The sequence below is a fragment of the Oryx dammah genome, unplaced genomic scaffold (assembly GCF_014754425.2).
Source record: "Oryx dammah isolate SB20612 unplaced genomic scaffold, SCBI_Odam_1.1 HiC_scaffold_24, whole genome shotgun sequence".
NCBI classification, from domain to species: Eukaryota; Metazoa; Chordata; class Mammalia; order Artiodactyla; family Bovidae; genus Oryx; species Oryx dammah.
This window is the reverse complement of record NW_024070208.1, coordinates 69584667-69609015: the sequence shown is the minus strand read 5'-3', so window position 1 is coordinate 69609015 and position 24349 is coordinate 69584667. Positions and strand designations below refer to the sequence as shown.

At 39.6% G+C, this 24349-nt stretch overlaps 1 protein-coding gene across 1 annotated transcript in view; it reads right to left on the bottom strand.

Moving 5' to 3' along the window:
• Positions 1-24349, bottom strand: part of LOC120883239 (multidrug resistance-associated protein 4-like) — a 236405-nt gene that overhangs the window by 116091 nt on the left and 95965 nt on the right. Inside the window, exons 9-11 of the mRNA XM_040267267.1 lie at positions 20008-20109; positions 13412-13501; positions 7727-7918 (exon numbers count right to left, since the gene is read on the bottom strand). Coding sequence (XP_040123201.1) covers positions 7727-7918; positions 13412-13501; positions 20008-20109 — 384 coding nt within the window. The remainder of the gene's footprint in view (positions 1-7726; positions 7919-13411; positions 13502-20007; positions 20110-24349) is intronic.

Below are 24349 nucleotides of genomic sequence, written 5' to 3'. Positions count from 1 at the left end.
CAAAACACACATATGAACACCTTCCATAAATAAAAAAAGGACATGAATTGATTATAACTTCCTATTGGTGACTGAGGCCTATTTTCACATCAAGCTAACAATGGCACCCTGCTCATAGTCTGGATCACAATATGTAAAGCATGCGACCACAAGAAAAAGAAAGTGATTGTTTCCATCATAACCCTCCCTGACAGCCACAAAGACATACAGGTACACAGGTTCCCTGCTCATTCAAAGCTTAAACTGGAGTGCATCCAATGAAAGGCAGCAATAGCTCTGTTTTGGAAATTCATTATTTCATCTTCTTTCTCTGTGGAGCTCAGAAATTATCATCTCATGCTTTTGGCTTTAATGAAAAACAACAGGCCATTTTAAGATAGGTTCACAGCCCCGCCCCCTCCCAACACACACATACATACACACACACACACACACACACACACACACACACACACACACTGTTTACCTGGTCTCTGTTTCACTGTTGACAGTCTTCACAAACTGTTCCACTTAGCTTTTATGCTTTGATTTTATGTTGTTTTCATTTCTTTCTCAAAACAGCGCCACACTGTAGCACAGCAATCTCAACCATGCTCTAGAAAAGCCACCTGAATCCACTCCTTCATTGAGCAGTCAGAGCATAAGATGCAAGCACTCTGTCCAGGTCTGGTGGGAGGACTTTGAATGCCTTCTTGACTCTGACAATTCAGTTCAGTTCTCACAACTCCCAGAGCTTGCTCAAACTCATGTCCATGGAGTCGGTGATGCCATCCAACCGTCTCATCCTCTGACGTCCCCTTCTCCTCCTGCCTTCAATCTTTCCCAGCATCAGGGTCTTTTCAAATGAGTCAGCTCTTTGCATGAGGTGGCCTAAGTATTGCAGTTTCAGCTCCAACATCAGTCCTTCCAATGAACACCCAGGACTGATCTCCTTTAGGATGGACTGGTTGGACCTCCTTGCAGTCCAAGGGACTCTCAAGAGTCTTCTCCAACACCACAGTTCAAAAGCATCAATTCTTCAACATTCAGCTTTCTTTATGGCCCAACTCTCACATCCATACATGACTACTGGAAAAACCATAGCCTTGACTAGACAGACCTTTGTTGGCAAAGTAATGTCTCTGCTTTTTAATATGCTATCTAGGTTGGTCATAGCTTTCCTTCAAAGGAGCAAGTGTCTTTTAATTTCATGGCTGCAATCACTATCTGCAGTGATTTTGGAGCACAAAAAAATAAAGTTACTCAGTTTCCCCACTTATCTGCCATAAAGTGATGAGACCAGATGCCATGATCTTCTGTTTTTGAATGTTGCGTTTTAAGCCAACTTTTTCACTCTCCTCTTTCACCTTTGTCAAGAGGCTCTTTGGTTCCTCTGGGACTTCTGCCATAAGGGTGATGTCATCTGCATATCTGAAGTTATTGATATTTCTCCCAGCAATCTTGATTCCAGCTTGTGCTTCATCTAGCCCAGCATTTCTCATGATATACTCTGCATATAAGTTAAATAAGCAGGGTGACAATATGCGGCCTTGGTGTATTCCTTTCCCAATTTGGAACCAGTCTGTTGTTCCATGTCCAGTTCTAACTGTTGCTTCTTGACCTGCATACAGATTTCTCAGGAGGCAGGTAAGGTGGTCTGGTATTCCCATCTCTTGAAGAATTTTCCACAATTTGTTGTGTTCCACACAATCAAAGGCTTTGGCATAGTCAATAAAGCAAAAGTAGGTGTTTTTCTGGAACTGTCTTGCTTTTTTGATGATCCAGTGGATGTTGGCCATTTGATCTTTGGTTCTTCTACCATTTCTAAATCAACTTTGAACATCTGAAAGTTCACGGCTTACATACTGTTGAAGCCTGGCTTGGAGAATTTTGAGGATTACTTTGCTAGCATGACAATTATTCATGGACAAACCACAGATGGGAAAACCATTTCAAAGGATTTGAAGTATAATCCAAGTCAGGTTAATTCCCAGCCACCATTCTCGGATTAGGTTAAAGGAAAAAGCCTGAGTTGAGCATATATTACAGTTCCTCCCACTGACAGGAAGGTGTTCTTATTCAAGTTATTTTCCTCTAAGTTAAATTTAACTAATTCTCACTGAACTGCAGACACACAAACTAGGAAATGGTGATGCTGATTATTGATGCCATCCATCCAGAAGAACATGAAGAACCCTTCACTGATGGTGGAGACTTAGCGTAGAAACACCACACAGTAGACTGTTGAAACCATTAATGAGGGCCTGATAGAGGAAGGCTGGGTTCCAGAGTCAAACAGTGGACATCTTGCCTTTCTTACAGCTTTTCTTCCTTGTGGAATCTCCCTTCCTCTCACAACCTGTCAATATCCTGCCCATCTTTCCAGGCTCAGCCAAAACACACTCTCCCATGAACCCATCCTGGATTCATCTCTTCCTGCTGGTTTCCTAATGTTTTGTTTCCTTTTTTCGTCTCTCATGAAGGACTGTCTTATTTTGGTCCATCATTTGTACACATGCACACGGTGTCTTTCAGCTCCTGGAGGGTAAGATCTGTGGTGGACCCTGATGCTGTTTATCTCTAATCCTCACAACGAGCTGCACAGGAAGTACTGGCCCCATTTCACAGATGAGGAAGCTGAGACTAAGTGAGGTCACATCACTGCTCTGAGGAATGCCTTTACATAATGTACTATGTATAGAGTACCTACATAAATATAAACTTAAATAATGGAAGTTAAATATTCAAATACCTTCTTTCTTACATGTCATATTTTATGGATGTGTTTTATCAAAAACTGACTGAGCTTAAAATTAAGAGCTAATTATTTTTCAAAATTATTCTAACATTTATAAAGTACCTGTTATGTCCCTAGTAATCAGGTGATTTAAAAATCACTCCCGCATTTCGTCCTCAGAACAACATTATGAGAGGGTAACAGGCAGGAAGGCCAGGGGTCTCCAAACGGAGGAAATAGCCTGCAAGTGTCAGACATTTTTATCTCTCTTAAGAGGCAGGAGGAAACAAACTAGCGTGTTTTTTTGTTGTTTGTTTGTTTGTTTTTTCCTTCTCTATACAAATTTAAAAGGAGGTTTCTCTTAAAATACTGTCTTGCCATAATGACACCTGGTTTCACCTGAAGTTAACTATTCTCAAACCTAGAGATAACCAATGCCTTTTTCTTATGGAAATGTTTGTCTTAAGCTATGCTAATGTACTATGCATTTACCCCAAACTCTGTCTTCAAGTTGGTTCTGCCTTTTGGCTCAGATATTGTTCCTCTAATCTATGTAAACAAAACTATTTGTATGGTGATCTGCCCTTCTTCAAGATTCAAATTAATTATTTTATGGCCCAGGATGAACCATTTGGTGCCAAGATTATCCCAAAATGCATTTTATGGGTGAGGGGCCTGGTGCCATTCTGAGTTTTAAGACATTCCTTTCTTACATTAACAGACTGCTAGTGACTATATAACATACAGCTGAAGACTAGCAGGGGTGTACTCTTTCTGCCCCCTTCTGATGCTAATGTCAGAAGCTTTCTCTATCTCCTTTATACTTTAATAAAACTTTATTACACAAAAGCTCTGAGTGATCAAGCCTCATCTCTGGCCCCGGATTGAATTCTTCTCCTCTGGGGGCCAAGAATCCTGGCATAACAACAACCTTTCAATTATGAGGTTGATAGTATTATTATCTCTATTTTACAGATGAAGAATCATGCACCTAGCAAACAGAGAAACAGACTCAATTCCTGAGCCTCTGACTCCTGGGCCTTGAAGTTGATGTTATCAGTCTGAATTGATATTGCCACTGTGATTACTTCATTTCTCCCTATTTTATCATATTAATAGAAATATTTTCAGCTCAATTAACTTATATGTTTACTTCAATTAAATCTAGTATAATATATCATGTTGTAATTAACATATGTAATACAAGAAAATTTGCTCTTTTTACTGTTTTTTCTTCCAGGATTTGGGGGCAGTGGGGTTAGGGAAAACAGTGTGGAGAAATCTTCATTTATATGTATGTATATTTGTAGAAAAAAGGGGCTATAAAAGTAAAAATAGCTACCATTTACTGAAACACTGGTATGTTTGCATTCCACATGCATGGCCTGTAGCCTTTACAATAATCCCATCTCTCCTTGCATTGAATAAGAGAAGAAATTGAGATAAACACCCAGAGTTAATAACTAAGATTGTTTCTCTCCAAAAGCCAAGCCTTTTTACTACACATACAGTTTCTGTAACTATAGGTCAAAATAGTTCTAGAACACCCCTACTATCCATGAAAGTATTACACCCATCCACTGATATAGGGATTCCAAAAAAGATAAGCAAAGAATCTCATTAGGTGGTTCCCAGGTGTAAAAACCTTGTTGACCTCTTGCTAATCATAGTCACAGATGACATTTCAGAGCAGTAATAAAACCTTCTGATACCCTCTGATCCAGAGTCCTTGTTTTGCTGCAGATACATCAGAGGTCCAGGCAGGTAACAGGACATGTCCAGAGTGACAGTGAGCAAGCGACAAAGCTGGGGACAAGACTCTGCTAAGGAGGAAATGGACACAAGGGGCCCCAACTCCATGACCCAACCATGCAGAAAACAGCAGAGCAGTCCATGTTTATAAACATCACATCTCATACAGAAGAGTCACTGTGCAGGCTGGTCCTGCAGGTCCCCTTCCCACCAGAGTCTGTGCTGCACACTGCCCTAAGCTGGGTGAAGCCCCAGGACACTGCCTGCATTACTGGTCCCGTCACCCCACATGGCTGCAGCAAAGCATCAGCTCCCATGGAAAATACTGAATGGCAGCCACTGTCCCAGTACCTGCTCTTCTCCAGAGATGCTCAAGTGTGGGGCAAAAGATAATGCTGAGCTTTACCACAAAGGCAAGGTCATAAAAGAAACAGCCACACAGTGGCCTGGGTCTTTGGAGCCTGATCTGGACATCAAAAACTCAACTTGATTAAGGTAATTATTAACCTATTTCTCATGAAATGCCTGAAATCTATTTATTTCCCATCCCACTTTTATAAATCAAACAATTTTTTAATAAGTTGTTCCTTATAAACTTCCTCAATTGAAAGGTAGCATGGCACTGTGGAATCTAGAGTCCTGCTGAAACAGCTCTGAACCTAAGCTGCCATTATTGAAGTGAGTCATTTCTTCTCACCAAGCCTCAGTTTTACCAACTATAAAATGAGGTGGTAACATCAAAGACACTGGTAAAAGATTCATAATTCGTATTTCTTTTTATGTGTGTACATGTGTGCACATGTGAGTGATACACAGAAAACAGATTGGCACATGGACTCAATAAATGAGAGCTATTGTCTCACTGTCTTACCTTTGCTTTCCCTCTTATTTCTTACACAGTATGTATGTCATTTAATAAAAATCTAGTTCATTACTGCTAACTACATCATTTCTGCAAAAGCATAATCATCCACTAACAATAACCCAGGAAAAAGAATAAGACAGTTAAACAAGCAATTTTGTTTGTCCACATCATCATAAAATGGTACTCACCTGATACAGTCTATGAAATTCAAGCCATTGTTCAAGCAAAATTACTATTTCCTCAGAAAGTGGGTCTGGAGCCTTCAAACCCACACCTTTGAAAATCTATCCCAGCCTTTTCTTCACAGTATAAAATAAGTCAGATGTCCAGACTGCACTGAATAGACCCCAAGGGAAGCCCTTTAACATTGTTATTCACTGATTTTTCTAACCCAAGAGAGTAACATAGTATTTATCTGTATTTAAATTTTTCTTTCTTTTTCCAAATTATATTCTCCTATCAGGTAAGTTTAGTTTTCATTATTTACTAATTTATATCCCAATGTACAGTTAAACATTTCATCTTGCCATTTCCTATGAAACTCAGTGCCATTCCTGAAAACAACCTCTCCATAGTAAAAGATGCAGTATTAAAAAGAAATGTTAAAGCATTCCATTTTCTTTAAAGAATAAACCACAAGTAAAAAATGAAGTGGAAAGGGAAATCTAGAGACTGAAATGGAGCAAGAAGGCATCAACCAAGTGCAATGGACAGACCTCATACAGAATCTGATTTCAACAATGGTGAAGGAGATTTCTCAGTCATATGATTAACAACATGTAAACACAAATTAGGAGAAAATAATAGCAAATGAAGCAACTGACAAAGAATTAATCTCAAAAATATACAGGCAGTCCATGCAGCTCAATACCAGAAAAATAAACGACTCAATCAAAAAATGGGCCAAAGAACTAAACAGACATTTCCCCAAAGAAGACATACAGATGGCTAACAAACACATGAAAAGATGCCCAACATCACTCATTATCACAGAAATGCAAATCAAAACCACCGTGAGGTACCATCTCATGCCAGTCAGAATGACTGCTATCAAAAAGTCTACAAACAATAAATGCTGAAGAAGACGCAGAGAAAAGGGAACCTTCTTACACTGTTGGTGGGAATGCAAACTAGTACAGCCACTATGGAGAACAGTGTGGAGATTTCCTTTAAAAACTGGAAATAGAACTGCCATATGACCCAGCAATCACACTGCTGGGCATACACACCAAGGAAACCAGAATTGAAAGAGACATGTGTACCCCAATGTTCATCACAGCACTGTTTACAATAGCCAGGACAAGGAAGCAACCTAGATGTCTACCAGCAGATGAATAGATAAGAAAGCTGTTGTACATATACACAATGGAGTATTACTCAGCCATTAAAAAGAATACATTTGAATCAGTTCTAATGAGTTGGATGAAACTGGAGCCTATTATACAGAGTGAAGTAAGCCAGAAAGAAAAACACCAATACAGTATACTAATACATATATATGGAACTTAGAAAGATGGTAACAATAACGTTGTATGCGAGACAGCAAAAGAGACACAGATGTGTAGAACAGTCTTTTGGACTCTGTGGGAGAGGGCGAGGGTGGGATGATATGGGAGAATGGCATTGAAACATGTAAATCATATGTGAAACAAATCACCAGTCCCGGTTCGATTTATAATACAGGGTGCTCAGGGCCGATGCACTGGGATGACCCTGAGGGATGGGATGGGGAGGGTCACAATGGGAAACACATGTACACCCATGGCTTATTCATGGCAATGTATGGCAAAAACACTACAATATTGTAAAATAATTAGCCTCCAATTAAAATAAATTAATTAATTAAAAAAAACACACAGACTAGAATCTTGATGATATTCAAGAATTTGAGCTATTTTTCATGGGAAATAATGTGGTGATTTTTTTCCCAAAGGTTATCCTATCTTGTAGAGAAAAATAATGATATGTTTACAGATGAACAAATCTGATGTCTTGGATCTGCTTCAGAATACTCTGGGGTAGGGGTGGGGCTGGCAGGGGGCAGGGGTAGAGATGCAGCAAAACTGGCCACCAGCTGATCTTGGCTAAAGCTGGGGGTGGTACATGAGAGTTCATTATACTACACTATTGCTGTAAATTTTGGTAATCATTCATTAAAGAAAGAAATTAAAAAGTGAATAAAACATTATAAAATTAAAAACCACACACTACTTTCTAAAGGCATTTCTGTAAGTGCTGCTATCACATTGGCATTGAAACAGCTGGGTTACATGTGTATATTTACCCAGAAATCTTTCAAAATTTGAAACAAAATTTTAATAAATGCTGTAGTTTAAACCAACACTATCATTATTTGAAATTTAAGTATATGCAACTCAAAAATCATTACTCACCTCTTCCAAAGCACAAGCCTTTATTACTTTTTCATAACGTTCTTCTTCATATTTCTTCCCAAATAAAATGTTACTCCTCACAGTTCCTGAGAACACCCAGGGCTGCTGAGACACATATGCGATCCTCCCGTGCACGCTGACCTGTCCCTGGCTTGGGGGCAGCTCCCCCAGCACAGCGCTTAACAGTGACGACTGAAACAGATGGCAACACACACACGTGAACAGGCAGCACTCGGGATAGAACAAGACCCGTAATACAGCAGACCCCACCGTTGCACTTGATACACTATAGAACCCTTTCATTTAGAACAGGATGAAGTAGATCCCTGGCAAATGGAAAAAAAAAAAAAGAGAAAAGAACCCCACTGGTCCATGTACTACTAATGGTTGATAAGAAACATTAATATAATACTATAACAACCTAAACCGCTCAGAATTTCCCCCAAGTGAAAAATTATACTCAGAAAAGACTAGCTAAGAATGTTAAACATTCTTAACTAGCACAGCAGTGCAGCAGGATGTGTATTTCATGTATCCAACGTTTCGGGTAGTTGTTTCTGCATCCAGGTATCCTTTACTTGACAAACACTTATTATTAAAAAGCTACATGTGAAGAATATATCCAAAGATTATTATTAAAAGAACTCTGAAGTGAGTTGTGTCCAAAGAGCAAAAGTCCATCCTAAAGGAAATCATCACTCTCTTGTGTATACATCTCACATCTAGATTCCACATTTTGTTGTTTCAGACCAAGTACAGCTCTGGTTCCAAATAGGGAAAGGAGTATGTCAAGGTTGTATATTGTCACCCTGCTTATTTAATTTATATACATAGTGCATCATGAGAAATGCTAGACTGGATGAAGCACAAGCTGGAATCAAGATTGCCAGGAGAAATATCAATAACCTCAGATAGGCAGATGACATCACCCTTAAAGCAGAAAGTAAAGAAGAACTAAAAAGCTTCTTAATGAAAATGAAAAGGAGAGTGAAAAAGTTGGCTTAAAGCTCAACATTCAAAAAACTAAGATCATGGCCTCTGGTCCCATCATTTCATGGCAAATAGATGGAGAAACAGTGGAAACAGTGACAGACTATTTTGGGGGGCTCCCAAATCACTGCAGATGGTGACTGCAATCATGAAATTAAAAGACACTTACTCCTTGGAATAAAATTATGACCAACATAGAAAGCTTATTAAAAAGCAGAGACATTACTTTGCTAACAAAGGTCCGTCTAGTCAAAGCTATGGTTTTTCCAGTAGTCATGTATGGATATGAGAGTTGGACTATAAAGAAAGCTGAGCACCGAGGAATTGATGTTTTTGAACTCTGGTGCTGGAGAAGACACTTGAGAGTGTCTTGGACTGCAAGGAGATCCAACCAGTCCATCTAAAGGAAATCAGTCCTGAATATTTATTGGAAGGACTGATGTTTAATCTGAAGCTCCAACAATTTGGCCTCCTGATGTGAAGAACTGACTTTTTTGAAAAGACCCTGATGCTGGGAAAGATTGAAGGCAGGAGGAGAAGGGGACAACAGAGGATGAGATGGTTGGATGGCATCACTGACTCAATGGACAGGAGTTTGAGTGGACTATGGGAGTTGCTGACGGACAGGGAGGCCTGGCATGCTGCAGTCCATGGGGTCACAAAGAGTCAGACACAACTGAACAACTGAACTGAACTGAACTGACAGCTGCATATTTACTTCAAATCTTCAACAACACATAGATGTGGTATGTGTGTGTCCACATCACACTAAGCTGAAATAATCTGTATGTGTATCGGTCTCACCCAGGAACCTGGTTGCCTCTGGAGGGCATCAGGGTCTGCCTCACATCCAAATCTTTTGCTCCAGCACATGGCTGCACCTTTACTACATGTGCACTAATGGGACCAAGTCAAGTCACATGAGGAAATGCTCAGAGCTTCCCGGAAGAGCCTTTGCAACCTCCAGACTTCACTGAGGGGCCACTGTAATGAAAAGGAAGTCCTCATGTCTCTGTCCATCCTGAACAGCTGTCACATAAATAATTTCCTTTAATGAGATGTCTAAATTCCCAACAAGCTGTTTCCAACTGTACAATATGAAGCACCAAGAAGGAAAACATAATGTGCATTTACCCAGATTTGTGTGGCCATGAAAGTGAAAGTAAAAGTGAAGTTGCTCAGTCATGTCTGACTCTTTGTGACCCCATAGACTGTAGCCTACCAGGCTCCTCCATCCATGGGATTTTCCAGGCAAGAGTACTAGAGTGGGGTGCCATTTCCTTCTCCAGAGGATCTTCCTGACCCAGGGATCGAACCCAGATCTCCCACATTGTAGGCAGATGCTTTACCATCTAAGCCACTGGGGAAGCCATGAAACCTTTTAAAATAAAAGTTCCATAGAACACACCTAGAGAAATGCTGTTCTAGATACATCTAATTAGAACTGTTTTCCTTATAGCAGCATGAAAAGTCAAAGAAAAGTCCTTCCCCATTAAGAAACCACTGGCAGGACTTCCCTGGTGGTACAGTGGTTAGCACTCTGTGTTTCCACTGTGGGGTGCATGGTTTTTACCCCTGGTTGGGGAACAAAGATCCCACATACCTCACAGGTGCAGCAAAAAATAAATAAACAAAGAAGTAAACCAGAGGCAGACATTCTTGCAATGGATGCTGGAGGAAAGTTCTGTCTTCTTGCCAATAAAATTAATAAAGATCTTTCTCAAAGGAAAAAAAAATTGTGTTACTAGCAACAAAAAGTCAGAGGAGAAATTAAGGAAATAATCCCATTCATCATTGTATCAAAAAGAATAAAATGCTTAGGGACAAAAAATTACCTAAGGAGACAAAAGACCAAAATGAATAAAACTGTAAGACACTGATGAAAGAAATCAAAGATGACATGAACAGATACACCGTGTTCTTGGACTGTAGGAATGAATATTGTGAAAATGACTATACTATCCAAAGCAATATACAGATTCAATGCAATCCCTGTCAAATTACCCATAGCATTTTTCACAGAACTGGAACAAAAATTTTTACAATTTGTTTGGAAACACAAAAGACCCCAAAGAGCCAAAGTAATCTTGAGAAGGAGAAGAAAAAAAAAAAAAACAGAGCTGGAAGAATCAAGCTCTCTGACTTCAGACTATACTACAAAGCTATAGTAATCAAGACAGTACGGGACTGGCACAAAAAAAAAAAAAAAACAGAAATACAGATCAATGGAACAGTACGGCAAGCCCAGAGATAAACCCATGCACCTATGGACACCTTATCTTTGACAAAGGAGGCAAGAATATACATTGGAGAACAGATAGCCTCTTCAATAAGTGTTGCTGAGAAAACTGGACAGCTATATGTAAAATAATGAAATTAGAACACTTCCTAACATCATATTGTTCTTGTTTTAGGAGGGAAACCTGGGTTCAATACCCTGGAGGAGAACATGGCAACCCACTCCAGTATTCTTGCTGGAGAATCCCCGTGAACAGAGGAGCCTGGCAAACTACAGTCCATGGGGTAGCAAAGAGTTGGACACAACTGAGTGACTAAGCCCAGCTCAGCACGGGAAGCTGCTTATATAGCACAGGGAGCTCAACTCAGTGCTCTGTGATAACCTGGAAGGGTGGGATGGGGAGGCAGGGGAGGGAGGTTCAAAAGAGAGGGGATATATATATATACATATGTATATATATATATATATATATATATATATATACATACATACACATACATACTTACAGCTGAGTCATTTTGTTGTACAGCAGAAACTAACACAACATTGTGAAGCAATTATGTTCCAATTGAAAAATAAATTTAAAAAAAGAATGAGCATGGATGACTTTGCCGGGGTCCAGCCCTGGTGGATCCAGGGTAATTCAAAGTGGGGACGGCATGGCGAGGAAAAACTTATTTAGTTAGAAATATAAAAGAAAGATTAGGAAAGAATAGTGTAGTAGGAAAATTTAGTGGAGAAAAGAGGCTGAATAACTTGGTTTACGGGGAAGGCTAATAAAATCTCAGGACAAGAGATTTGCACCATCTACGTTAGGCCACCGGCGTCCGTTTGAATAGCAGAGAGTGCCCTGCCTTGGGCTACCTCTCTCATGGATCTTAGAAGCTGGGGCAAGTAAGTAGACATGGCGAGCTTCCCCACTCCAGATGGGAATTCAGCCTGAAAATAGAGTAAAGAAGACATGGGGGAAACCAGTCCAGTGACTGGCCCCACCTCTATTGTCCAGAAAGGCCTTTTATACCTTTTTTTGTACATAGAGATCAATGGATAATATAAAATTATGCAGCATCAGCAGCCCTGACTCTTATGGAGACCAGGCTTTCTCTCTGCATACCTAGTTGTATACACAAGTCTTAGGTGATTTACATCATCTCCTGGCCAGAAGGCCAATTAACATTTTATGGCCCTTTTCTGATAAGGGTTGGTCAACCAGAAGACTTACTTGTCTTAAAAATGTTGTTCTTCCCAAAGTCTGGTACCACTCTCAGAAAGCACTAAATAAATTTACATTCTTACATAGCAAGGATACAATTTATAACAAGTAAAAGGAGTACAGTGATTTATAACAAAGAAAAGTAATTAACTCAAAAGTCTAGTGTTGCTAACATCAAAACTACTATATTCCTTTTTCTATATCCCAATTACATTGATTAATATCCTTCAGATGCCTAAAAGATAAAGAATATGGAGGCCTGGAAGCAGTCATTGAGTCAACAGTGAAAACCCATTACCAATATAATTTTTAGCTCTTTAGAAAAGGCTCTGTATCTTTAAGATGCTTTAAGCTTTGTGCCTCTCGTGGTTGGGGGGCTGTAAGCAATTCACAAATTGTAAAAGTCTGGGGGAACCTGTCAGGCAAGTTAGAGAGCCATCAAAGGGGTTTGAAGTGAAACATTATTTTCATATGCAGGAGACTGTTAACTAAAGCCCTGAGTTAACTTTTTCCAGAGAATGTCAGAAGAGTGGAAAGCACAGTACAATAAGGCAGGCAGACTCTGGTTTGGGGGGGTAGATGTTCAGGAAAACCCAGGGGGAACCCTTGAAGCCAGATCACGCCTTTGTGTTTTGTCGGACTTCCTTCCTCATGACCTTTGCCCTGGGCAGGGTTCCTCACGCTGGCTCCTGGCATGACTTATTAAAACAATGTAAACCTAGGACAATAGAATAGCATTTTTAATGAAAGATATGGACTATAATCATCATGGAGATTTCACAAGTGTGACGATCAACAAAAACTTCTCAAGAGGGTAAATCTTTATAGATCTCTCTGTGGAATGAACTTATACTTTGGCTTAGAAGGTCCCTGGGTGCTCCAATGACTGTCCAGGACTCCTGTGCCCATGAGAAAACTATGCCAGGCCTCTCCATGCTCTTCTCAGCAAGTTTCATGGCACTCACTGCAATCCTTACCAAATATCTCTTATATGACATTATAAATTATAAGGAATCAATACACTGTGTACATGTAAAACTTTCTGAGAATCAAGATGGATGTGTGGGACCAAAACTGAGGCAATACAGAAATGGGTTTCAGTGTAATTATTTTACTGTTATTCAATTTCAATAAACTATCATGTTTAAAAAGAAACATTGCACACACAGCTTTGGGCTCAACTCTGAGAATTTAATAGGGACTGTAGTGTTGCATCAAGCTGCCGAAAGGCACCACAACTTACCTTTCCTGCACCCACACGTCCAACCACAGCTAACAGTTCACCAGGCCTGACAGTAAAGGAAAGGCCTTGTAGGGTTGGGGTTCTTAATTCCTGCAAATTAAAGTTTATAAAAACATACCCAGCTCAATAAAGTATGCTAAATGCTACAGAAAATAGAGAAAATAATATAATATTCATTGATATGCAAATTAACCCACATTTTTCTCCTGCCTATTTTAAGACATCCTGCCCTGGAGGCCTTTTCATCCAATCATATCTCTTTAGGAGTTTCAAGCAGATTTAGTTGCCTTTAGACACCCACAGATTTTAAGTAGGTGAAATGACAAGGCACCCACATGAAGTGAAAACTTCATGATGCATATTAACTTATTAAAAGAATATACTTTATAGAGTATCCAGTATGTGAAGTTTTTTAATCATTTATAAGTTTTCACTATGACCCTTGGCTTTAATTGACTATATCTCATTAATCTCCACAAGGGAGCTACATAGGTATATGGCAGACCTGGCCCTTTAAATAATTTGAATCTCCACTAATCTTTCCATTTTCACTTGATAAAGAATCTCAGTAATGCTCAGCAAGCAAAGGAGCAATTTATATAAAGAAGTCATTCTCAATATGCGTTGGTCAAAAAGTCTGTTCAGTTTTTTCTATAAGATGGCTCTAGTAGCACTAAGTTGTCTTTAACTTTATTCAAAACAATGTCGTTAAGATTGTATTATGACAGCTGTCACATTAGCATGCATTTTTTAAAACTTTTTAAAATTGCTGAATTTTTGTGTAGCCATTTTAATATTAAAATGATAAAAGCAACATTTTTGGCCCATTATGTTTTACTATTTCTTTCTTTTTTTCTTTTCTTTTTTTTTTTGCTTTACTATTTCAAGAGAAGTAAAAATGCAACTGAAATGCAGAAAAAGATTTGTGCAGTGTATGGAGAATGTCCTGTGACTGATCAAATGTATCAAAAGTGGCTTGCAAAGTTTTGTGCTGGATATTTCTTGCTGGACGATGCTCTACTGTTAGGTATGCCAGTTGAAGTTGATAGAGATCACATCAAGACATTGAGAACAAACAACGCTATACCATGCAGGAGACAGCTGACATACTCAAAATATTCAAATATTTCATTCAAAGTATTGAATGGAAATTGTTTGCATGAGCTTGGTTATGTTAATCACCTTGATATTTGAGTTTCACAGAAGTTAAGCAAAAAAACCCTTCTTGACCATATTTCTGCATGCAGTTCTCCACTTAAACATAACAGAAGTGTTCCATTTTTAAAACAAATTGTGACAGGTGATGAAAAATGGATACTGTACAGTACTGTGGAACAGAATAGATTGCGGGCAAGTGAAGTGCACCAGCACCAACCACACCAAAAGCTAGTCCTCATCCAAAGAAGGTCATGTTGTGTATATGGTGGCATTGCAATGGAATCCTCTATTGTGAGCTCCTTCAGGAAAACCAAATGATTAATTCCAACAAATACGGCTCCCATTAGACCAACCAAAAGCAGCTCTCTATGAAAAGCATCCAGAATTAGTCAACAGAAAATGCATAATCTCCCATCAGGATAACGCAAGACCGCATGTTTCTTTGATGACCAGGCAAAAAATTGTTACAGATTGGCTGGGAAGTTCTGACTGATCCCCCGTATTGTACCAGACATTGTACTTTGGGAATTCCATTTATTTCAGTCTTTACAAAATTCTCTTAATGGAAAAAATTCAATTCCCTGGAAAACTGTAAAAGGTATCTGGAATAGTTCTCTGCTCAAAAAATTAAAAAATTTTGAAAAGATGGAATTATGCAGTTCCCTGGGAAATGGCAGAAGGTAGTGGAACAAAATAGTGAGCATGTTGTTCAATGAAGTTCTTGGTGACAATGAAGTTCTTCAGTGTTGTTCAGTGAAGTTCTTTTTGCTCAACCAGAGCAATAAAAACTCTGAGAGAGGGCTCCAGGAAAAGCTATATTAGGAAGACTACCCAGGCCCTTTGACCACATGGAAAATAGTACTGACAAGCAGCTGAATGAGGAAAGAAGAATTATTGATGGTTTTATATACATAAACTAATCAAATGAAAAATGGATAAATTTCAGAAGGGTAGGAGGAACTTTCATTAAAAAAAAAAAATGTGATCACTACACACTACTTTTCCTAGCAGTTAATGATATTTACATGGTCATCAGTTCAGTTCAGTTCAGTTCAGTCACTCAGTCATGTCTGACTCTTTGCAACCCTATGAATTGTAGCACTCCAGGCCTCCCTGTCCATCACCAATTCCCGGAGTTCACTCAAACTCATATCCATCTAGTTGGTGATGCCATCCAGCCATCACATCCTCTGTCGTTCCCTTTTCCTCCTGCTCCCAATCCCTCCCAGCATCTCCCAGCACCAGAGTCTTTTCCAATGAGTCAACTCTTCACATGAGGTGGCCAAAGTATTGGAGTTTCAGCTTCAGCATCAGTCCTTCCAATGAACACCTAGGACTGATATCCTTTAGGATGGACTGGTTGGATCTCCTTGCAGTCCAAGGGACTTTCAAGGGTCTTCTCCAACACCACAGTACAAAAGCATCAATTCTTCGGAGCTCAGCTTTTTTCACAGTCCAACTCTCACATTCATACATGACCACAGGAAAAACCATAGCCTTGACTAGATGGACCTTTGTTGGCAAAGTAATGTCTCTGCTTTTTAATATGCTATCTAAGTTGGTTATAACTTTCCTTCCAAGGAGTAAGCGTCTTTTAATTTCATGAATGCAGTCACCATCTGCACTGATTTTGGAGCCCCCCAAAATAAAGTCTGACACTGTTTCCACTGTTTCCCCATCTATTTCCCATGAAGTGATGGGACCAGATGCCATGATCTTCGTTTTCTGAATGTTGAGCTTTAAACCAACTTTTTCACTCTCCTCTTTCACTTTCATCAAGAGGCTTTTTAGTTCCTCTTCACTTTCTGCTATAACGGTGGTGTCATCTGCATATCTGAGGTTATTGATATGTCTCCCGACAATTTTGATTCCAGCTTGTGCACCTTCCAGCCCAGCGTTTCTCATGATGTACTCTGCATAGAAGTTAAATAAGCAGGGTGACAATATACAGCCTTGATGTACTCCTCCTATTTGGAACCAGTCTGTTGTTCCATGTCCAGTTCTAACTGTTGCTTCCTGACCTGCATATAGGTTTCTCAAGAGGCAGGTCAGGTGGTCTGGTATTCCCATCTCTTTCAGGATTTTCCACAGTTTATTGTGATCCACACAGTCAAAGGCTTTGGCATAGTCAATAAAGCAGAAATAGATGTTTTTATGGAACTCTCTTGCATTTTCGATGATCCAGGGGATGTTGGCAATTTGATCTCTGGTTCCTCTGCCTTTTCTAAAACCAGCTTGAACATCTGGAATTCCATGGTTCAAGTATTCTGAAGCCTGGCTTGGAGAATTTTGAGCATTACTTTACTAACGCATGAGATGAGTGCAATTGTGTGGTAGTTTGAGCATTCTTTGGCAAATAGCAAATAAAAATTTAACCCAGCCCCTAACTACTAATGACTCTGCCAAGGTGCACAGTCTTTCCATAGGCAAGTCCAGGACAACACAATAGAGTGTTCTGTACAATTATGCAAGTTTTACAGAAGTCTAAGAACATGTTCTTGGAAGTTCTTGGAAGAAGAACAAAACATCTTAGTTTATAATGTTGCATAGTTTGATACAAGAGAAATTTGGTAATTGGTCATATGGTGGCTCAGAGGTAAAGAATCCACCTGCAATGCAGGAGACCTGGGTTTCATCCCTGGGTTGGGAAGATCCCCTGGAGGAGGGCATGAAAACCCACTCCAGTATTCTTGCCTGGAGAATCCCCACAGACAGAGGAGCCTGGTGGGCAATAGTCCATGGGGTCACAAAAAGACACAACTTAGCAACTGAAAAACAACATACAAAGTATGTGTCAACACTCACATAAAGTTAACATCATAATGGAATTTTAGTGGTGCTTTCCATAAATGCTTCAAGTGGATTATGACAAGAAATACCAAGCAGGAGGCAAATCTACTCTATTAAGGTAGGGTAGGTCAGGCACCTTGTATGAGTTCCCACTTGGAAAAGGTGTAGGGATGTGGTTGTATATATTTGTTCTATATATTTACATAGAACATACTACTGTCTTGCTGGTAGAGATGGAAGGTGCTGAGTCAGAAGTAGGTGAACACAATGCAGGTGACACAACATTGTCAGTGGCATGAAAGACAGGAGGAGTCTACAGAGCCTGGACATTTGCTCTGTGGTCCCCATTCTGACAGCAGCCAGGCTCCCGGACTCTGCTCTGGGTGGACCCTCTGATAGAGGTGTCTCCTCCCTGAGTCCCTCCAGTCCTGGGGTGGGAGCAGCTTCCTGCCGTTGCTAATCGCTTAGCTGCCTCATCCACCACTGCTTTGCCCTTTTTTGTTCTTTCATCTCCTATGTAACTAATTTCCTGCATGGAATCCCCTCTCCCCTGCTGCAGGTTCTCCTGATTAATCCACACTGATACAGGAGGATGTGCACAAAGAACTATAAAGCCGGAAGCGGGAGGAGACTTTCAGTTGTCTGTAATGGGGCTGCACTGGGAGCGCAAACTTGAGAACTTTTGGAGAGTGGTCCCTATTGTTTTTCTTATTTGCTAAATTTCAGAAATAAACCAAGTGCTGGGAAAATCCTTGTGATTTCACCAGTTCTCACTGTCAGCTTGCCACACAGTACAACCCTTCAACTTGGAATCACTGGTACTCACTATGCCACCTGCTCTCTCCCCCTGCCCCTGGCTGCCACCAAAGTAGCCAAAACCATTCGGAAGCTTAGGATAGAGGAACCCCACCCTACCCCAGAGCAAAGATGCAAACACTCACACTATATAATAAGATATTTGATAACATTAAGGCAAAAAAACATACACTGATTGTATCCAAAGTCTCTGGTCTCTAACAACTGATTGTGTATTTGTTAGTTAACCCTTTCTATGCTGCAGCATTTTGTCTCTCCAATCCTACAAATTCTAATATTATAAATGCATTTACTTCAAGTTCAAAATATGATAACCCTTTGAAAGTTCTCTTGAAAGTGAGATAAATAATAATATGTCAAATGCCTCGGGCTGACTTTATTTTTAGTGTTAGCGAGTGTTAGTTGCTCAGTCCTGTCTGACTCTTTGTGATCCCATGGATTGTAGCAGGCTTGGTTCCTCTGTCCATAAAATTCTCCAAGCAAGAATACCACAGTGGTTTATCATTTCTTTCTCTGGAGTTCCTGTAGGGGAAATTAGAATTGGATGCCTCAAGTCCAAGGGAGCCACCCACCCCTGGGCATGTTCATTATCAGAGCATTCCTCTCTTTTGTAAAGAGAGGAATTTTTTTCTTAACACAGAAGTGCTTTACACTTCTTTACACAGAAATGCTTTGTAAAGCACTTCTGACTGCCAGACTGCTTCATTGTGAGCCATACAGAGACCATTGCTCTTTTGATCTTAACATATCTAATATGCACCCCAAAGATCTTTCCTTCGGGACAGATGAAATATTTCCCATTTTTGCAAAACACAAAAGATGCAGACAATTTCCAACAAAAATGGTACAAGACAGATTCCAGCATCAATGCATACAGATGAACTGGCCACAGACAGTGTAAATAAACTTACCGTATAAAAGAAATGAATTAATTCTATCTAGGTTACCCACTCCCACAAGAACTAGCTCCCAAATGAACCAGTTCCAACTGAACCAGTTCCCAAATCAGGTAAAAAAATTTACCTTACATATGAGCTATAGTGGGCATGCCCCATGAGAACTAGTTCCCAATGAACTGGTTCAGGGTAGAGTCCAACAACACCTCCCCTCTGTAAACAGGTACCCAACCAAATTAGCTTGTCCTGTAAAGGAAAAGCCCAGATTGAGAGGAAAAAATGTTCCCAGTTTGCACACCGGAGCAACTTACCTTTCGAAATCAAGCCCATTGGCTCTTAACACAAAACAACACACAAAACAAGTGAACCAGTTAAATCAGCTATCAAATTGGGTAGACTTACCCTACAACCAAAATCAAATCTGTTCACTCTAGAAATTTGCCAGTTCCTTGTCTCAACTGTCAAGCTAAGGGAAGCTGGTACCCATTCAGGAAATCTTGAAGGAAAGAACCTCAGGACAAATGATCCCAGCAGCTGCTATGGTCTTGCTGAAATATTCCCTGATTGGTGCCGGCTAGCCATTAGTAGTAAGGCTCCTGGCTGGCTAAGCCAAATTGTTACTGAGTCCAACCTCACTCTGCTCACCACATGATAGGCAAAGAATCTGAGAGACAAAGTTTTGAGGCAAGGAAAAGACCTTAATTGGGGAGCTGGTAGACCAGGAAGACTGCAGGCTAGTGCCTCAAAACAACCATCTTTATTTTTAATCTCTGTTAACTGCAAACCTCATTACTGATTCAGAATTTTTATAACATACTTCCATGGTAAATGGACAAGTCACATTTTATATCATGTGTAAAATCTCAAAATTCTCCAATAAATCTATGTCACAGTCGTCCTTTAGCAGTCACAAACATGAAATTAAGGATTTGTTACCATATCCCAAAAAGCAGTGAAATCTTGCACGTTCACAACTGTTTTACCATCTGATGGCAGCTGATGATCACACTGTGGTAGCTCATCGAGTAACAGAAAGTTCTACAGAAAAAGAAAAAAACACAGATTGTTTAAACTATAGGAACAAAGCACAAGCAAAATAATTGCTTCCATAAAATTTGCAATATATTTTACGACTGTATTTTATTACATTAGGTCATTAGAAATACTAAATAATATGTAGTATAAACTATTATAACATATAGTATAGTACATACAGTATACACATATAGCTTATAGTGTGTATATACATACTTACACACACACAAAAAAAGAGTTCCAGGCCATGCAACTATCTTTGTAACTTTCTTAACAAGTATACTGGCTCCCCTTTAAAGAACAAATATGTCTCCAAATTTGAACACATCAAGAACCGGGACATTTTTATTGTATCATTAATAATACAAACAGGTTTTGACAGAAAATAATTCCATAAATATTTACTGAATCCCACCAGGTTCCAAGCACCATGCAACACTGCTGGGAACACAGAGCGGAAGGTCATTTCCAGGCCTTCAGCAGTCAGATGGCAAAGGACAGGCTGGGAACATAAGACCTATGGAAGAAACTCTGAATGAAAGCCTTACTCTGCTTTCCTCCTCCTGTGTATCAAATCCCTATCACTGCTTGTCATTAACTATCATTAAAATCATCATTCTTAAAAGATAATGCTATTAAGTCTCTATCTCTCTTACTTTTCACAAGCATCTTTTCACAAACACTTGTCTCTGCTCCTTAGTCAAAGTCCTCTCGTCCTCAACAGAATGATCACATCTTCCACTTCTTGCTATTTTCCACACCAATTATTAATAGGAACTATTCAATGCAATTTAGCTGAATAAAATAAAGTCTTGAAAATCATTAGAAAACTAAGATAATCATATACAGGAAACTCCCTCTTACACTTTAAATGCTAAAAATAATTCAATGAGAAAACACACAGTGGGGAAAAAAATTGAACAAGAGAGACCACTCCCACCCCCACCCCCAAGTACTATGAACATGTGGCAGAGACTACTAGCTGTCCTCAAAACCTGCTCTCTTTCTTCCATGCTAACAAAACCTTGGGTTTTAGCTGCACATGGCAACCTGGAAAGAGGCCCTCTCTCTCCAGCCTCCTGAGCAGATAGGAGCAGCCACGTGACTAAATCCAGGTCAGTGGAGGGTGACAACAACCAGGACCTTTCTCCACCGCATGGCCTGGGCCTTGGAGGCTGCCAGCATTGTCAAGGTCAATGCATTTGACATGATGGAGGATCACACTAGCCATGGAGCTTGTTACAGGTTAAATTATATCCCTCTCCCAAAAGATATGCTGAAGTCCTATCTAGGAACTCCAGTTACATCAAAACGTGACTTCATTTGGAATTAGGGTCTGATTAAGATGCAGTCATACTGGAGTCAGGTTGGCCCTGAATCCAATATGACTGATGTCCTTATAAGGAGACCCAGAGAAAACACAGGCAGAAAACAGCCACCTGAAGAAAACGGAAACTGGAGTGGTGGCAGTTATAAACCAAGGAACCCAAGGTTTGCCTGCAACCACCAAAATCTAGAAGAGGCAAAGAAAGATTCTCCCTGTGACCAGAAATCAGAGGGATCAGTGACCCTGCTGACACCTGGATTTCAGACTTCCAACCTCCACAACTGGGAAACAATAAATTTCTATTGTTTGAACCACCTGGTTTGTAGTACTTGGTTATGCCAGCCCCAGAAAACAGATACAAAGCCTTACAAGGTTTCTTGCATGAGTGAAAAGCAAACTATATTTCTGTGAAAAGTAGCTTTACCATGCATAATTCTATGACCTACAGGCACAGAATCTTAACCAACACAGGGAGCAACTGAAACAAGCACGTGATGATGTTCAAAAAAGTAAACGGACGTGAATAGTAACCTACTACCCTAAACCTCATAAATAGCCTTCAAGTCCTTGACACCCTTATCTATTGTGCCATAGAGCTACAAATTTGATAACCACCTTCTACTTCAAAAGAACAACTGTTCCTCTTCCTCCTTTGTCACCAGGCCCTGGTAGTGGCAGGCAGGGCACAAGGACCACGTTAGGTTGGACCCTCCAAGAAGTTCTGTGGCATTAGAACAAGGCCAGGTTACTCCAACTGAGCTCTGTCAAAGATAGCTCTCCTTTATCAAGAAGACCAAGTTACTGTATCAGAAGAGGTGGTCTTAGAGCAAGTTGAAGAATCAGAGAAAAGATGTAAGGTCACTCACTGGGGGATTTAGATGAAATTCCTACTGCAGTAAAAGACAACTTTAGCACATCTGGCATTGAGACAACATGTGCATCAAACATACTGAAAAGTTATGTATCACCTTAAATTCCACAGAGGTTGCTGGATCAGGGAGCTCTGTTAATAATAAAAACAAACTCAGATGAGTCTGCTATGGGATACAGAAGCACAGATGACATTTTTGGACCAGTTAAAAACCCATGGAGTTATTCAAACAATATATAGAAAAGAAGAAGCAGAAGTCTCATGGTGAGAGTAAGGATTCAAATTGGCTTATAACTGGAGGAAGCTCAGGGGGGAATGCAGTGGCTGTGTCAGCATTCACTTGCTTCACTGCTTTAGGATCAGGTTCCAGAGGATCAACCAGCAATCCTGCTGCCCACTATGAGGTTGTTGGTTTAACATCCAGCTATGACTTAGTTTCTTGTCATGGCCTCATTCCCCTGGTGAATTCAGTGATGTGCCCAAAATCTTAACTAGATGAGTGGATGATGTGCCATTGTGTTGAGTATACTAGCTGGGCAGGATCTCTAAGACTCTACCACAATTTAAGATCCTGTTCAAACCATTTATGCTTCCCAGTTTAACAGATGTGAGCAAACGATATATAGGAATTCCAAAGGAATATCTTATACCAGAATTGTCAAGTAAAGTACAATCTCTTTGGTCCAAAGCTGCTAATCTCTTTGAGTCTGAGAGGCCAAAGTAATTGAAGTGTCCCTGCCCCAACCAGTTAGTCAATTGTCTGCTACCATGTACTGTGTACATAAGAACTGGCATCAAATATGGCAAGATTCGATAGGTTAGAATATGGTCACTGAGTTGACATTGATGTGTCTACTGGAGCCATGTATGCTGCAACTAAACAAGAAGGGTTCAATGATGTGGTGAGGGGAAGAATCCTCTCAGGAAACTTTCTTATTAAAAGAAAATTATAAGAACTATTTTATCAAAGCAGAGAAAGCGAGATGACTCATTGCTAATGATTTTGTGAATGTTTTTAACTCTGGAGTAGATGTTTTGCTAACTTCCACCACCTTGAGTGAGGCAGTACCATACACAAAGTGCATCAAAGAAGACAACAGAACATGAATTGCCCAGGGTGATATTTTTACACAGACTGTAAATATTGAAGAATTGCCAGTGATGAGTGTCCCTGACAAGCCAAGGATTGTCAATAGGACTGCAGTTTAATGGTTCTGTATTTTGTGACCAGCTGCTTTTTCACAGTTTGTAAATGGTTTGAAAACAAGTATGGTTTCCTATTACTCAACTTCTCAAACTAATGGATGATTGTTTCTCAAACTTTGAAAATTAAACGTTATCTCTGCTTCTCTAAAATAGTAGTAATAACTATACCATGCAAATTATTATGACTTTTAAAGCTTTTATATTCTAGACAATTCAAGTGATTTTGTCATCTGGTTCATTATCAGTACAGTCATTCCTTGAAATCACTTTTTAAAATTCTTGTGATGTAGTTAATTATAAAAAAATCTGTCAGCATTTATTAAGCATCCACTAAGTATAAACGAAGTTCAGGACTTCTATTATAATACAATATACCTGTTCCTGAAAAATAATGCATTCTGCAAAAATGTTCATTAAAAACAACGCTGCCTACAGTACAAGTAAGCTTAGGGGTAAATCTTTCAAAACTTCTACATCTTTGCAGCCGAAGCACTAACAAAATCTGGTACCCTTATTTTTGACAAAGGAAGCAAGAATATAAAATGGGGCAAAGATAGTTTCCTCAATAAGTGCTGCTGGGAAAACTGGATAATTACATGTAAAAGAATGAAATTAAAATACTTCCTAACACCATACACAAAGACAAACTCAAAATGGATTAAAGATCTAAATATAAGACCATAAACTATAGAATCTCAGAGGAAAACATAGAAAGAACACTAGGACATAAATCACAGCAAGATCCTCTATGACCCACCTCCTACAGTAATGGAAATAAAAAAAAATAAATTAACAATGGGACCTAAGTAAATTTAAAAGCTTTTGCACAGAAAAGGAAA